At 43.1% G+C, this 16,744-nt stretch overlaps 1 protein-coding gene across 1 annotated transcript in view; it reads left to right on the top strand.

Annotated features, from left to right (window-relative positions):
* The window catches only part of COL4A6 (collagen type IV alpha 6 chain), an 86,988-nt gene that overhangs the window by 66,698 nt on the left and 3,546 nt on the right, over positions 1–16,744 (top strand). The window contains exons 23-41 of the mRNA XM_074147521.1: positions 1,834–1,905; positions 2,324–2,431; positions 3,573–3,794; positions 4,039–4,200; positions 5,145–5,153; positions 6,156–6,326; positions 7,026–7,169; positions 7,440–7,565; positions 7,857–8,038; positions 8,305–8,368; positions 8,876–8,950; positions 9,357–9,464; positions 10,244–10,351; positions 10,779–10,850; positions 13,132–13,257; positions 13,615–13,731; positions 14,533–14,694; positions 14,847–14,945; positions 15,208–15,354. Of these exons, the coding sequence (XP_074003622.1) occupies positions 1,834–1,905; positions 2,324–2,431; positions 3,573–3,794; positions 4,039–4,200; positions 5,145–5,153; positions 6,156–6,326; positions 7,026–7,169; positions 7,440–7,565; positions 7,857–8,038; positions 8,305–8,368; positions 8,876–8,950; positions 9,357–9,464; positions 10,244–10,351; positions 10,779–10,850; positions 13,132–13,257; positions 13,615–13,731; positions 14,533–14,694; positions 14,847–14,945; positions 15,208–15,354 (2,274 nt within the window). The remainder of the gene's footprint in view (positions 1–1,833; positions 1,906–2,323; positions 2,432–3,572; positions 3,795–4,038; positions 4,201–5,144; positions 5,154–6,155; positions 6,327–7,025; positions 7,170–7,439; positions 7,566–7,856; positions 8,039–8,304; positions 8,369–8,875; positions 8,951–9,356; positions 9,465–10,243; positions 10,352–10,778; positions 10,851–13,131; positions 13,258–13,614; positions 13,732–14,532; positions 14,695–14,846; positions 14,946–15,207; positions 15,355–16,744) is intronic.

The following is a 16,744-nucleotide window of genomic DNA, read 5'->3' as shown; positions in this document are numbered from 1 at the left end:
GGAGGCATCGAAGTCAGAAGATTTTTACACAGCCTTTTGTCAACCAAGTTGGAAGCTATTGAGAGGAACCCAAGAAGAATATCATCGAACCAGTTCTTAGCGCTGTTTTGACAAAAAAAAATTCATAGGGATCTTTCCACCTTTTGCACTAGAAAAGACATATTGTGTTACTTTATGGGTAACACATAGGTCTCATTTTGAGACCCCTATTTCCACTGTCAATGTCAGAAGCAGAGAGCCATATTTATTATTAATACAGAAATCCACTGATTTGAATGGATTTATCCAGGAAAAAGTTTGACTGAGGGTCTTCTGTTAGTAAAATTTGTTAGTCATCTGAAAATGTTAATATTTTCTGAAAAAAAATTATTTAATTCATGTTCCTTGCTGGAAGAAATACTTCGAGTGTTACCTGATTAGACTATATTACCTCCTCAGGACTGAAAGCAGTCAAAATTTGGAGTGCTCTTGAATGGCTGATGAAAAACTTTGGCTTGTCAGTCTGAGAATAGAGCTTGAATAGAAGGATCCTGCAAAGAGACTTGTAAGGAAATGAGAGAAAATATATGTGTGATACCTGATTATCTCATCCTTAATCGCCTTGTAGTTGATGCCAGATTTGAATTAGCAGATACTGGCAACAGTGCAGTTAGGCAGCTCTTTCTCTGTGCATAATAAAAGTGCTCAGAGTAATTAAAAAACCCACCTCTTTTCCCCACGTGTGCTTTAGTAGTCATCTTTTGTATGTAATCTCTCTGACTAAATAGCTTTTAGAGTCCTTTAGATTTTCATTTTTAGAAATTATATCTATGATGGTTCAAGGCTAAGCCAACTGTTACAGCGTAGGAGCTAATTCTATAGTTCTAGCGCAGACTCCTCTTAAAATAACTGGAAGCATTTCTGGAGTTGGAAAGTCTTGAATTCGTTTTCATGATCATCATTTCTGTGACTGTGTGAATGTGACTTCAAATTGTCAGTGACCTACAAGGAGGAATGTTGGAAGCGTTTGAGATCTTTCAGGTAAATCTGATGTGCTAGCAACTCTGATAATGCCACATAAATTTTGTTCTGCTGAAGAGGGATTGCTCTGTACAAATGGAGCCTTTTTTTGAGAGGTGGAAGTCAGTCAAAGAGCTTTGCAATTGCTGAGTCTTGTTTGCTCCTAATAAACTTTTAAGCCATGTGGCTATTTCTTAGTCTGACAGACTGTGGAAGAAGCAGTTGAAGAGTAAAGCTGAAATAAAAAATCCTTGCGATTCAACTCTCTGTGCATGCAGCTCTCTGGCATAAACTCTTAGGTGGCAGGTTTTTTTAAACACCTTGTCAATATTCCCTATATATGTATTTTATCTCGTATGCGCACATTTATTTTAGAATTTCACACTGTTGCATACTGTTTATATAGAGCTTAGAAACATCCTTAGTTTTTATAAGTTAGGAACACCTGTCAGCTCCCACTGACTTTGAAAGGTCTCAGTCTGGCTCTTAAGCTCCGAGTCTGTTTTTCAGTGCCCGTTGCATTGCCCCTGCTGTAGGGAGGAGCAGTTGCTGAGTGGAAGCCATGGATATCATGCTACAGGTAGTCCACAGTAGTAGTTGCTACCTTTTAGTGGTCATGCAGTAAGTCAGTAGTAGGGATGAGATTGGACAATTGCCAGGCTCCCAATGACTTTTCTTTAACATCACGTCTTTGAGGTGTCAGCAGTGTTTAATGTGCGTAAGTTCACTCACAGCCTGATATGTCCTGTAAAAGACACCTGGGTACTAAATGCTCCTGTTCCAACCGTCTCTCGGAAGGGGGCTGTGTGTGACCTCAGTGTTTCTTTGTTTTAGGTATCACCTTGCCCTGCATAGTTCCTGGAGCATACGGGCCCCCAGGGACTCACGGCTTTCCAGGATTGCCAGGTAGGGAGACAAGCTGATTGTCATGCGCTGGCTGACTACCAGGAAGCACTTATTCCTCAAGGAAGATAATACCTGCTAATTAGTATCCTCTGAGTGATAATTATTCCAGAGAGTTAACTGGCAGAACTATATTCTTTTTTTCCCAAAGAGACTAGGTTTAAATCCCATGGAGGATCATGATGACTGCACCATTTTTCCCCTTTGGAGTAGTCTCTGAACACAAACCCTCTCCTTCTGTATATATGTAGCTGATGAAACTGCCACAGCTTTGAGAGTTTATTTAGCTTAAATTGTGTATCCAGTGAGTATTTTCAGCACTGGCTTTGCAAAAAATATCTGATACTGTTTTCTTGTGCTGTGTTTTTGTCTTCTGCTATTCAGTCATTAAAATTATTTACTAATATATTTTTACGTTTAGGTCCCAAAGGCAGCAAAGGCTTTCCTGGCATTCCAGGCCAACCTGGATTACATGGGTCAAAAGGACAGCCAGGGTCTCCAGGAATACTAGGCTTGCAAGGGGAACCTGGTAAGAGGGAAGTTACTGGAGTTCTTTTTATTGTCCGATAAATGTGTACAATATTTTATCCAAAGAATTGTCTGACCTTTTCTGCCTGGTACGCTCATAATGCTTCATTGAGAGCTCCATAGTGCTCCTTCCAAGTGCAGTCTCTGCAAGCAAATGATTGCAGCTTGGAAGAAAACAAAAGAAATGTTTCAGATACTTGTTACCTGCCTATAATATTGTATCGCTGCTGGGAGAAAAGAGGACAACCAGCACAACTTGTTTCTCCAGAGGCTGTTGTCATGTGCTTTGTTACAGTTTAGGTTAACTACAAGTTTATTTTAAAACTTGTTTTAAGCCACGTGGTACTCTGGTAAAGGCACACTGTACACAGTGTTTGGACTCATTTTTGCTGTGGGAATTTCTGATGGTTGTATAAATAAAGAACAAGAAGCAGAGGTGGTGAGGGAAGATTCCTAAAGCTAGGATGCTGTGTATCTATCAGGTTTCTCTGGATGTAGCTGAAGAAATCTCTTATGCTTTCACTACATTAAGGCGGGTGTCATCTTTATGCAGTCACTAATTTTGTGACATGACCCCTGGGCAGTGGGACACATGCACATAGCAGTGCAGTTTAGTGTCTGCTTGGTACAGGAAGAGTACTTTGCAGTCCTCCTCGTACCAAGGCTGCCAGTGTCTTCTGCCCCACAGTGCCAGAAGTTGTCTGATATAGAGGATGGAGTAAGAAAGGTGTGATGAATATAACATCTTTGCAGCTTTTATGGTTGATAGTGGTAGTGAGATACTGCCTGTCTGTAGCCTGAAATGGCCATCTTCCTCCTTTTTATCGTTTTTGACCAATCTGCCATCTAGTGAAACCAAGTTTGTAAAGCAGCAACTAGCTGCAGCTCCCAGATACTCCTAAAGAATTATTTTCTTAAATAAAAAAAAATTAATATGAAAGGATATTTTAACTGTTTCAAACAGTTTCATCACTTTATGCCACCAATTATTGTTTCTAATTCAGTGCTGAAACATTCTGTAACTTTCCAAACAACCTTTTCTTGCATGCAAATGTTTAAAATGTTGATTTTTATTAGAGATGCTATTGAAAGTAGATATTCTGTATTTTTGCTGAGTGACATTTACTGGTTTTGTCTTTAAGGCTTCCCTGGGCCTCGAGGAGAGCAAGGGTCACAAGGGCTTCCAGGGCTGGATGGAACAGATGGTTTGCCTGGAAAAATGGGTGCTTCAGGCTTAGCTGGAACGAAAGGAGCTCCTGGAGATGTATTTGGTGCTGAGAGCGGAGCCCTGGGAGAGCGTGGCCGACCTGGACTCCCAGGTGATAAAGGGCTTGCAGGTGATCTTGGATTTCCAGGACCAAAAGGTAAGCACTGACATTGCTTGTATCTGGGAATATCAAACTGTTTCTCTTTCAAAAATATTTCCTCTTTCCACTTTCTTTAAGATACTGTGTTAGCAGTCCACTGAGTTGCTCACAGGTGGTGATTTGCTGTTTTTCTTTTCAACTCTAATGCAACTCAAAGGCATCTATTAAAACTCACTTTTTAATTAAAAGTGTTGAATTTTTTTTTTATTTTTTCTGTAATCTCCCACCTCTCTGTTCCCAGGGTTAGATGGAAGACCAGGCCTCCTAGGTACTAAAGGCGAACAGGGTAATCCAGGATATTCGGGTGTCCCTGGATTGCGAGGACCTCCTGGTCCTGGAGGCCCTTTTGGCGTTAAGGGAAAACCAGGACCTTTGGGGTCAGCTGGCCTTGCAGGAGCACCAGGTATGTAATGTCTTCAGATGAAGGCTAGTAGCTAAGCTGAAGTTGCAGTGTTGAAGTGTGGGAGAGATTTGGCATTTGCCAGGAGTGAACTTCCTCTGGTTAGGGGCAACAGAGTGCAGAATTTGAGCCTTTTGCCTCTGACTGCTGGATGACTCCTGCCTGGAAAGGCTGTAAGAAGTACAGCAGAAGGATAGGAGAAAACATCTTAAATGTCATGATGTTTTTAATGTCTCTGTTCTTACATGCAGGCTGTATCATTGACTAGTCTTCATTTCCCATTTTCATGATGATTATTTTATAATCTATGAGGTTGCTTGAAATACCTTGATGGTTTGAAAAATTGTTGGCTTTCTCAGAACAAGCACTTCAGTCTTCTCTGTTTTTCTCTTCACTGGGGCAGAAGAAAAATTTATTTCCCTTCACTTTAAGGGAAAAAAAACCCACCGCTTGTGTACAGCAGTGACTAAAGTGCTTCATGGTAACAGAACATGCAAGACTTGAGAACCAGAGAGGGACCTGGGAATTAGTAGATAATGATCTGAGCCGTAACTCTTCTGTTCTGTCATGGAGAATGGCAGTGCTGGAGCACAGTGATAACAAATGAATGAAAGCAGTAATGTGAGATGAAAATCATAGAGTTTAAAAGCTTTTTTTATTTTGATGTTAGCATTGCTTTTGCCTCTCTGTTGTTTTACATTTTTGGACAGTATCCCATATATGACTTTCCTTCAACTTTTTAAAATCCTCCCATTGCTGTGATGATAAGCTCCAAATGATTAAGATTTTTGCAGTTGTAGTCTCTCCGAATCATTAATTTCTTTTGTACCCTTGTTCTTTCTGTTTACGTATTTTGTCTGTTTTTTCCTTCACCATGTTTCTATTCCATTTATCACCAACTCTCCTTTTCTGATGTCACACTGTTTGGTTATGCGTTCTTCACATAGGCTGTCAAGGTGAGAAAATGCAGTGTAGCATAAAAGCTCATGGACTAACAACCTAGCTTTTAATGCTACAAGAATTGCATTGACTATAGGTGATACCCCTTATTATTGCTAATCAAACCAGAAGGCAAAGAACCATTGCAGTGAGAATGCTCAGACAGTAACAAAGCCTGAAGCCTATAAGGAAACCCTTAACATATACAGATATTAAGTCTGTGTGTTTTCTTTGTCTTCTTAAATAAAGCAGCCATTTCATCTTCTGCTTTAAAAAATACTGTTTTGTAGCTTAAAACATTTAAGTTCTGAGCATAACAAAGCTCACATATTGCGTGCTACTGCTGCAAATGCCATTTTTCAGAAACTACCTGATTTTTCCTTCTCTTCCTCTCTTTGGATCTGAGCATTCTGTTTTCAGTGGTTTGAGCCTTTATTTAAACCATTACAAAGCTTCAGCTAGAAATATTCTGAAAACCTTCAGAGGCAAAACAGTGCATATGATGTTGGTTTTGTGACAGCACAATCAGAAGCTTGTCCCCTTAGTGAGCAATTTGCTCTTGAGAAGTGACACTTTAACTACCAAGGTGGAAAAGAAACTTATAAAAACAAGCATCTCCAATTGATCTCTGGTCCAGCCAGAGGATGGGGTAGGTGGCAGAAGCTGGCATTAATGATGCTCCTCATTCTGGTTTGGCTGCCTTGATGATAAAGGTAAGACTGGTGCACTACAGTTTATTGTCTGCTAAAGGAGACAAAAATGGATACATCATAAGGGGTTTCACTCTTGCCAGTTGTGTAGTGATGTAGGCAGTAACCCTCTTCATAGGTATTTTGTTATTAGATGACTAATGCTTTTGCAATTCTAAGCTTTATGCCTTCTAGTAGGCTGCATGTGCCATAAGGTCCATTTGTCGTGGTCAAAACAATACTGTGTTTAAAGAGTTTGGGAAGCTGTCCGCAAATTATCCTTGTGTTCGTGTGACATAATCTATTGAGTTCTTTCTTGCATTGATTCAGGACTTCCTGGAGTCAAAGGCATGACCGGGGATGTAGGTCCACAAGGCCCTGCTGGTATGAAAGGCTTCCCAGGTCTTGATGGTGCTCCAGGATCTCCTGGGGAAAGAGGATTCTTAGGCCCACCGGGGCCTTTTGGTCAAGATGGACATCCAGGTTTCTCTGGGCCAAAAGGTATGTGTTCCACTTGGGAAATAGTCTGAGATTATTGTGCTCACAAAAAGAAAACCTTGTTAATACTGATTTAGGCCCAACTTTTCAGAAGAGAATGAATTCTCAACTAGCATTGGAATGTATTTGTTTGGCTGCTGAGTTATGAATTACAAATGATGGATTTGATTATCAAATCATGGTCATAAGGAGATCCATCTTAAAGGACTTGGGCCCTTATGGACAAAGGATCATGTAAATCAAGATAGACAATAAAATTGAAGAAATGAGGAACAGCATATAAAATTTATAGAAGGGAGAGAACGAAGCACAAACCAAGTGGGAAGTAAAAATTTACAATCTGTATGGTCATTAAGAACCAATACAGTAGTTGGTTACTTGGAGAATTCTGTGTTATTTTAGGCAGAGGGCAATAGAGCTGTGTAACTGCATGTTGCTCTCTTGGAAATTGATTGGGTTTTGCTCTCCAGTGGAGCCAGGACCAGGCTCTCAAAGGTGAACTGAAAAGTTCTGGTTGAAAGTAGCATGAGTGGAAGTGACCCATGAGAGCAGTGGCTGTGCTGTGCTTGCACCATGAGGTTTTACTACCCAGAGTTGGGTGATTGGCCAGACACGTGCTGTCTCTATCTGCCAGCTAGGTAGATATGCAATGTACCAGAAGAGAATAATTTTCCCTTTCTATTTCTCATCTTTTCTATACAGGTGAGAAAGGCTCTCCTGGCCTGCTTGGTTTCCCTGGCATGCCAGGCCTGCCTGGTGTCCCTGGCGTGAATGGGTTTAAAGGAACTCCTGGTACAGCTGGAGGAAAAGGGAGCCCTGGAGTTATGGGACTCCAGGGTCAAAAAGGTGAGAAACAGCTGAAAGGCTTTTGCAGGCTGTGCAGCAGAGGGACTTAGGAGGTCCTTCTGAGATGTCTGTGTATTTAATGTTTTCTTCAAAATACTGTGTTTTCTTCATCGTGAAATACTTTGGCCTGTTTGCTAAAGATGCTGAGCACTTACTGACGAATTTGCATCAGGAGACGTGGAAGTTCTGGTTTTGTCTGCCAGCTTCTAGTGTTATACCCTTTCTCTGTTAGATTATTTTGCAAGATTTCCCAACTTCTTATTTCTTCAGGTGACAGAGGTGATGTAGGTCCACCTGGCCTTCCTGTTCTTGGGCCTCCAGAACAGGCGCTGCAGTTCAAAGGAGACAAAGGAGATCCTGGATTAGCTGGACTTGGAGGATTCCCTGGACCTAGAGGTATTTCACAACATTGTAGTTAGTTGCCAGTATCAGTTGTTCAGTAACTGTGCTTATTCTCAGTGGAGTATGGTCTGTCCTTTTGGCAGCACCTGCAGCATTACTATTTTCTGTTCTACCATCCACATTCTATAGCAAGATTTGCATATGGGAATTTTGAAGCTCTGTTCCGTAGAGCTAATGTCACCCCTTCCTCCTCTTTAAGGGTAGCTTTGGGTAACAGATCAATTTACCCAAATGAGCTGAATGTCTGTATTATGAAATGAAATTACAGTCTTTTGTATAACCCAGGTGATAAAGGAGTCCCAGGAAGCCGTGGACAGCCTGGTCTCCCTGGTCCAATTGGGACAGCAAGCAAAGAGAAAGGTCTTCATGGTGATCCAGGCTTCCCTGGTCCACCTGGACAGCCTGGGCTGCCAGGGCAGAAGGGTACACATGGTATCATAGGATTTCCAGGAATGCCAGGAGAGAGGGTAAATACCTTCTTAACTATCTTCATCTTCTCTAAATGCTCTTAGGAAAATCCTGTGTTCTAATTGGTACTTCTATAGTAAAGCAGCACAAGCTGGCAGGATTTTTCCTTATAAAACTTCCAGATTGTTTTTGTTTGGCTCATACTGTTGAATGACACTTTGGGTAGTATTTCTTCCTACATCTTTGCAGTCTGTTACCCCACATGACCCAAACTTGGAACAGCAAGAATAAAAAGCAAAGGCTTATTTTGGGGTTTTTTTTTCAGGGTTCAGATGGTATCACAGGAACACTTGGATTCCCAGGACCTATTGGCGTCCCTGGTCCAAAGGGTAGGAAATCTTCTGTAGTGTGCGTGGTCTTTCAGTACACACAGTGCTAATATTCATGACTAAAATGAACAAGTAGTGTTGTAGAAGTGTCCGTTGCTCTCCAGTACATGTCCTTTGTAAAGGGGCTTCATTCAGATGAGACCAGTCCCAAGCCAAATGCCTAAATACTTTATGGGCCTTTGAAAGTTTGGCTGCGGCACTGTGTGAAGCATTTTGGACAGTATGAGAGCCCTTCTCTCTCATTTCCTCGTGTCAAAAGTATAAAGGGCAGGATGTTGTGGAATTCCCCATAAATGTTTGTCTTATCATGCATTTGCATGGGTGAATTTGCATCCATTGCTGCTTATAAGCATTTTCAAACTTGGGTACATCACTTCCTATTGTCTTTTTTTGCTCCATGGATATAGACAAGGTTTGTTTTCGTGAACAAGGCTGTTGAGCAGCCCTGAAAACTGCTCCCCTCCGTCAATTAGGGAATGGCCTCCACACCTTTTCTTTCTTTTCTAGGTGACCAGGGAGAGTCTGTTGGCATTCCTGGCACTGCTGGAGCAAAAGGAGAGCGAGGGGACCCGGGATTCCCAGGTAACATAGCCCTTGATTGCTTACTTCAAGAATGCAAAATTCTAGAGATTACATAAGATAGCATTGCTCAATTTGGGTATTTTTGTAATCTATAAATGTAAATACTTTAGTCCTCTCCTGGAAGTGTGATTTGAGGAGTCTGGAATCCAGGTGGTGCACAAATCTGGGTGATAATGAACATGCCCGAGAACAGATCAATTTTAATGCTGTGTCCCACTTCACTTCTTGAGGAGGAACTTACGAAATTGCACTGATATTTGGCATCCAGGGAGTCCAGTCCAGGGCCCAGACCATGGCTAAGCAGACATAAGTGCTGCAGCCTCAACATAACGTGTTTCTCATTTTCTTCATGTCTTCCTCCAGTCTGACTTGTGCTCTAGCCTGCTGTCTGTTTTTATCCTATCAGGAGAGAGAGGGAGAGAAGGACTCAAGGGTGAACCAGGCTACCCAGGAAATACTGGGGTCAGTGGACTCAAAGGCGGCCCAGGAGATCTTGGCCAAGAAGGACCAGCAGGTACTGCATTAGGTGTCTAAGTTCTGCAGTTCGTAGTGTGACTGTGGAACAACCTCACCTTGCTGTTTCCTTAGCCCTGGTTGGCCTGTCTCAGCTGAGGCTTAAACAAGAAGGTTGACAAGAAGATGGGAATTTTCTTTGACACTGGTGTAAGGTGTCACCTTGTCCTCTCATGAACGATCCTGTGGGTAAACCATGTCGAGAATCCTGCACAATGGAAACCTAAAGGAATTCCTTTAACAAAATGGGAGGACCTCAGTTAGACACAAGCAGTAGCAACTTCTTTGCAGCTGCTTATGGGCAAGGCTGCTCCAAAATCTTCCATTGCAACGCTTCTGTCCATTCCGTCTCTAGAGCCAAACCTACCCAGAAAGATGGCTACAAGTGTCTTTGGGTAGTGGTGTAGCTAGCTGGGAGATTCTCAGAATTAAAGATGGGAGACCAGTGAAAGTCATTGTTGGAATATTTTATTTGAAAAACAATTTCATTAGTCATTCAGTATGTCAACTGCCCCAGTGTGTCGCTTGGTGGATGATGAAGAACGTCATTGCTATGATTAAAAAAAAAAGAAAAAGCTATCAAATACACAAATAAATAGCTTAATAAGTGCTATGCTAGTAGTGGTATAAGGAGAGATTCATATCTGGTTTTGCTTTATTTAAATAGTAGTTTATTCACCAACTTATGAGTTAAGAGCGGGAACAGAAGTTGTAAGATGGAGCTGTGAGCTGTTCCATCCTGGATGTTTAGTACAGGAACATTTTTCTGCTTGTTTTTAGGAATCCCTGGAAATGCTGGGCTGAGAGGAATCCCTGGGCCACCAGGACCTCCAGGGCAGCCAGGATCTGTTGGAATCCCTGGAGCTCGTGGAACAGCAGGACCTAAGGGTATATCTGGAGCCTGCACCTGGGGGGAGAAATTGGGTCAGAAAACCAATGTTTTGGCCAAGTATATTGCAGCAGGCAGGCAGCACTCTTATGTGTGAGCCAGCTGCGCGTGGGAAATCAGCTCATTTCTTGGCAATGTAAGTGCAAGCACCAGCTGCTAGAAATGAGCAGAGGAGTGGTTGGAAAGGGAGAGGCTCTCACTTGATTTGGATCACTGATGGGGTGTTCACTGAGGGTAAAACTGGTGAGGACAGTGGGAAAAGTTTCCATGAAGGGGGCCTGTGTGAAGGAAGACTTCACATATTGCATTCCCCTGTGTGTCAGGTTCCTCATATGTGTTCTAGTCCCAAAAGAACATCTCATGCATTTCCACCTAACTAGATTATTTGCTTATTTGCTCACTTACGTGTTTCTAATGTCTCTTCAGGGTTTCATGGATTTCCAGGTTTGAACGGTCTGAATGGCTTGCCAGGCACAAAAGGGTCTCCTGGAACACCAGGTAAAGGAAATGCGTAGTAGAAGCTATAGGTGGGGAAATGCATACACTGGTCCATCATAAAGGCAGTGTTCCCCCAAAATTCCCCTATTTCACTTAGCTATGGATTTAATTCTAACCTGAAGAAATACCTCAGGATACTGCAAGTGTATGAAAAAATTCTTCTTTAATGCCAGTAAGAGTAGGATGTGGCCTGTGGAGAGAAGAGGCTTTTCTGGCGAAGGTTGTCCTTGAATTCCTGAAGGACTATGTCACTGCTGGAAAGTTTATGGAAGGAAATCTTAAAACTCTTCCATTTCTAATGGGTGTTTGAGTTTAGCAGGGCAGCATCAAATGCTTGCTTTGAGTTGGGCTTAGCAATGGCATGTTTCCTTATTGCTTTCCATAGCCCTCTGCTATATGGAGCTCAAGAAAGCCATCAGTAAAATCAGAAGCTGATTTCTTTGATGAGATTCTGGATTCTGCTTTTGGGAAGCTTCTGGATTTCTTCATATTATTAACCGTATGAAATAGAATGTGGTTCTGTTTTGCAAACAGTGTTTTGCTAAATGTCAATAGGTGGAGAAAAACCCTTGCAGAGAGACTTGTTTAGTTAGGGTCCTCTTGTAAAGCAGCACTTAAAATTTGTGGCATACATTTTATGCATGAAAATGGACAGCCTATATGTATACAACTCAGACAATACCTCTGTTTTCTTTGTTAAAAACATTCTCTACTGGAAGGTAATGATTTACAGCATATAGATCCTCCACAGTTTTCCTATCTGAGAGAGCTGCTTAGTATTTACACTTACCAGAGTGACATGCGAAACATCTCCCTGCAGCTAGCTCTTCCTGAGAGCCTCTGCTCTGCACCACTGGTGCCTCAGTGTCTCTTCTGCAATAGTCTGTGGAAACTGATCTCCACATGTCGGAGCATGAAGCCCACTAGATTATTTAAAGACCAGAAGCCTGAATTGCATCCTCTTGAGAGGCACAGCATACAGGCTGGCAGGCAAATCCTGTCACAGGAGTGTGATTTTCACATCCATACGTCAACACCGTAATAAGTGGTGTTCCCCAGCGGTCAGTACTGGGTCCAGTCCTCTTCAATATATTCATCAATGACCTGGATGAAGGGATAGAGTGTACCCTCAGCAAGTTTGCTGATGACACAAAACTGGGAGGGGTGGCTGACACACCTGAAGGCTGTGCTGCCATACAGTGAGACCTGGACAGGCTGGAGACTTGGGCAGAGAAGAACCTGATGAAATTCAACAAGGGCAAGCGTAGGGTGCTGCACCTGGGGAGGAATAACCCCATGCACCAGTACAGGTTGGGGTCTGACCTGCTGGAGAGCAGCTCCGTGGAATAAGACCTGGGAGTCCTGGTGGACAACAGGATGACCATGAGCCAGCAATGTGCCCTTGTGGCCAAGAAAGTCAATGGCATCCTGGGGTGCATCAAGAAGAGTGTGGCCAACAGGTCGAGAGAGGTCATCCTCCCCCTCTGCTCTGCGCTGGTGAGGCTGCATCTGGAGTACTGTGTCCAGTTCTGGGCTCTCCAGTTCAAGGACAGAGAACTGCTGGAGAGGGTGTAGCAAAGGGCTACAAAGATGATTAGGGGACTAAAACATCTCTCTTATGAGGAGAGGCTGAGGGACTTGGGTCTTTTTAGTCTGGAGAAGACTGAGGGGACATCTGATCAACGCCTATAAATACTTAAAGAGTGGGTGTCAGGAGGACGGGGCCGGTCTTTTTCAGTGGTGCCCAGTGACCGGACAAGAGGTAACAGGTGTAAACTTGAACATCAGAAGTTCCATCTAAACATGAGGAGGAACTTCTTCACTTTGAGGGTGGCAGAGCACTGGAACAGGCTGCCCAGAGAGGTGGTGGAGTCTCCTTCTCTGGAGACATTCCAAACCCTTCTGGACACGTTCCTGTGCAACCTGCTTTAGGTGGACCTGCTCTGGCAGGGGGGTTGGACTAGATGATCTCCAGAGGTTGCTTCCAAACCCATATCATTCTGTGATTCTGTGATTCATTCTGGGATCCTTGTACAAGAACTGGTGGGAAGACCAGAAGAGTCATACACTTCTCTCCCAGCATCTTGCAGATTATTTAAATTCACTCTGCACAACCAGAGTAGCACATGAGGCACCAAATTTCTTTCTGTTGCCCTACTGAAAACAGCAGAGAGAGTAGTAAATGGCTAATTTTTTATTACGGCTCAGTTTGTGTAATAATTTAACTGCTATTAGGCAATTTGAATAGGGTCTCTTATCTTTGTTTACCATGTTTAATTAGGTCTGAGTGAAGCTGGACTGAAAGGCCCTGCAGGTCTCCCAGGTCCAAAGGGTGAAGAAGGTTCTCCAGGCTTGGGTAGAGGAGCTCTAGGATTCCCTGGACCAAAAGGCTCATCAGGAGACATGGGTAAATACTGATGTTCTGGAAGCCCAGCAGGATGTATTGCAGCTCATGTTAATGGGCTGCGTGGTCAGCAGAATTACCACAGAGAACTACTAAAGCCACAGAGGTGGTTAGTACTTTGACAGGTGAATGTTAAATCTGTGATGTGGCTATATATTTGAGAAACAGTTGGTTACATAGTTCTCACAGGGTCTATGCTTCTCCTTAATAGCAGAATATAGTAATATTTCCCCTCATGTAGTGAGATGTCTCTTTGTTCTCTTCAATATAAATGCTACTCAGTCCCTGCTTCTGTCCATGTCTGTGAAGCTCACTGAAGAGCATTAAGTACACTCTCTCGCTTTGTATTTCTTATTCTAGGTCCCCCTGGTCCTGTGGGACTACCTGGCTTACCAGGAAAACCTGGAGTTTCTCTTCCTTCTGATATACGTGGGAGACCTGGGGATGCTGGCCATCCAGGAACTGACGGGAGTTCAGGTAGGAAGAGAGGCCTCTTAAGGAGAGTGGATTCACTAAGGGGATTTCTGTTTCTTTATGTGCTTCCTTTGAAGAGGTCTGAGGGGAAACCTGGGGTTTAGATCAAGCATCAAGAATGAGAAGATCTGTTTCCAATTCCTGCTATTGAATCCTGATTTGATTTAGCCTATTATTAAAGCTCTCTACTCCGTATTCATTTCACCTATTGTGGTACTGTAGGTAAGTCCAGTGTAGTATGGCTAACTTTGGACACCAGCTCCATTTAGGACTGTGGTTTCCACAGCTGTAATCATAGGCTCTGTGTGAATTTCAGAAGTATTCTGTGTGACCTAGGAGACAGCAAAGCTTCATTGCTACTTAGAGGTACATAAGAAGCCGTAGGGTTGACAGCAAGGATAGTTTGAAAGATTTGTCGTGATGGCATCGGTACCTATTCAATACCTCACAGCGTTGTCGGAGGGGCTGAGACTCTAGGCCTTTCCGTGGCCAAGGATTTGAAGCCACTGCTCTCATTCTCCTAGGGAATGTCTTGAGTCACCGGGCTAGCTGCCAGGTGGGACAAGGGCTGTGCTCAGGCCCAGAATTTGAAGCTAAATTACTGTGATTAAAGTATTTAAAAGTTTATGACACCGAAGTGAATACAATTGGGTGGGGTCTGGTTCTTTTCCTTCAGGAGGAGGACACCCCTGGAACTATAGACACCCAAACAGTGACTGTCCTCTAGAAAGACACTCTGGGAATAGCCCCAGCATTTCCTTTGCCCCAGGAGCAGACTGTGCTAATTACCCCTGTTGTCTCTAGGTCTTCCAGGTCCTCCAGGACCACGAGGGCCTCCTGGCCCAGCTTCTGACCAAGGTGACACAGGCAATCCAGGTTTCCCTGGTGTTCTTGGCTTGCGAGGCATTAAGGGTGACGTGGGACCCACTGGTCCAATTGGACTCCCTGGAGCATCTGGATTCAAAGGTAATTTTGCCTTGAAAGGGCCTGGGTATGGTTTGGCAGCTGTCATCACCCTGGCAGTATGAATGGCTATTGTGTGATTAGCGTGACTTTGAAACGGCAGGATGGGGATCCTGAGCTTAGCCCCTGAGATCTTTAGCTGTGTATCTTTGCAGGTATAAGAGGGGAGCCTGGCCTTATGGGGATGCCAGGTAAAGATGGGCCTCCGGGGGATCCTGGTTACCCTGGGCTGAAAGGTGAAATGGGCCGTCGAGGTGAGTGCTGGAGGATTTGAAAAGCTGTACCTTATTGCATGTGGTTTGGGCTGGGAAAGATTTCAGAGCTCTCTTAATGGGCTTTTTTGGGGGACTCTTAGTTTCTTAGAGACTGAAATAAGCTAGAAAGAGCTTGACTACCACTTTTTACAAAGATACCCAGTGCTGATGTAGTAAGGCACTCTTAATTTAACTTTGTGTCAGTATTATCAAAACTGAATTTTTTGTGGGGTACTAACACTGTGATTTGCACCACGCGCAGGTCTCCCTGGCCGACAAGGGGCTCCAGGTATAACCCCACAGCCAGAAGAAGTCACAGCCCCTGCAGGCTTACCTGGTCTGCCAGGAATTGATGGGGTCCCTGGCTTTGATGGAGATCCTGGATTCCAGGGCCCAGCTGGAAAACCAGGTAAAAAGTACACTCAGATCACTGAAATGCTGGCCTTTGGGAACAACACCACTACTTTCTCAAATACATTAGGAAGGTTTACAGGTTTTTCTAATAAAGAAAATAATTCCAGCAAAATGCATACAGGTATCTTGTTTTATTATTACTAGAATGTATTTGGCAAATTCTGTTCATGCACTTTTGTAGTGTTTTTTAATTAGGTTTCCAGAATTAGGTGCAGCAGCCTGTGACATAGCTGAAATGATAGCAGCTTTGGTACTAGCAGTTGGAGTGGTCATGGAAGTGATTCACCACTGAGAATTATTTGAATTGTCAATGAAATGCTGTAACTGGAGAAATGCTGGGAACTCCAGCCTGCACCGCTGTGGTCCATATTGTTTGGCAAAACAACTTTGACAAGTTTTGCACCAGTTGGCTCTCCTAGGCCCAGCAAGTCCCCATGATTCCTTTCTCAGCACTGTCATTTAGGTGATTTTTAATGTTAGTATTCTCTTTTATTCATGAAAACTCCTAGAGCAGGAACGTCTCTTACCTCCAGTCCTTCCCCCTAGGTGCTATCCTGAATCCCATCACAGTGAATGGAACTGTGTTAGTTCCTGGCTTCCTGTTGTCACTTCCTAAAGTGAATAAACGTGCAGGGAGTAAAAGCTGAGAGAGCCTTTATTAACTCTGGTCAGGCAATCAGGTAACAGACACTGCAGAGCAGCGGAAAGAAGTTCATTGGGAAATTACCCCTATTTATAATATTTGTAATGCTTAATCTTTACAAAAGTTGTGCAAATGTACAGCCATCTGTTTCTCAGTCACATGTTTCTTTATACTAATATTAACCTTCCACGTTACTGATCACATGCTGGGTGCCTGGCTCTATGCAATTGCATAACACCTTCTGTCTCTTTATACTATTTTGTTATATTTAACTCGTAACATCCTGAGCACTTATTTTATTATTGGTTAATCCAATCCATGCCAGACCTTTCTGGTTTGGGCTCAGGACAGTCCTGAATGGATTCTAAAGGTCCATAGGCAGGCACCTTCTCTTACATCCCACTAAATTCTACGCCTTTATATTTTGAGTACCCTTCACTGCCCTGAGACTTTTTAAAGATTTGTCAGTCAGATGCTCATCATGGAATATCAGGGGGAAGAGGGGCAAGGTGAGTGTAGTTCAGGTCAATGGCTCTAATTTTACATACTAGTTAGGCTGAACATCAAGGCTTCTGGTTTTAAAAAAGGGTGAAATCAAGCAAAAAAAAAAAGTACCTTCAAGTCTTAAGTAAAATTTCAGCAAGGTAGTTCAACTTTCTTCAGCTTACAAAGCTGGACCATTATACCAGAGGATTCTTGCTTTCACAGTGTGAGAAATCTTGTGAGTCGGAGGTGAGAAGAG

The sequence above is a fragment of the Numenius arquata genome, chromosome 5 (assembly GCF_964106895.1).
Source record: "Numenius arquata chromosome 5, bNumArq3.hap1.1, whole genome shotgun sequence".
NCBI classification, from domain to species: domain Eukaryota; kingdom Metazoa; phylum Chordata; class Aves; order Charadriiformes; family Scolopacidae; genus Numenius; species Numenius arquata.
This window is presented reverse-complemented; position numbering and strand designations above follow the sequence as displayed.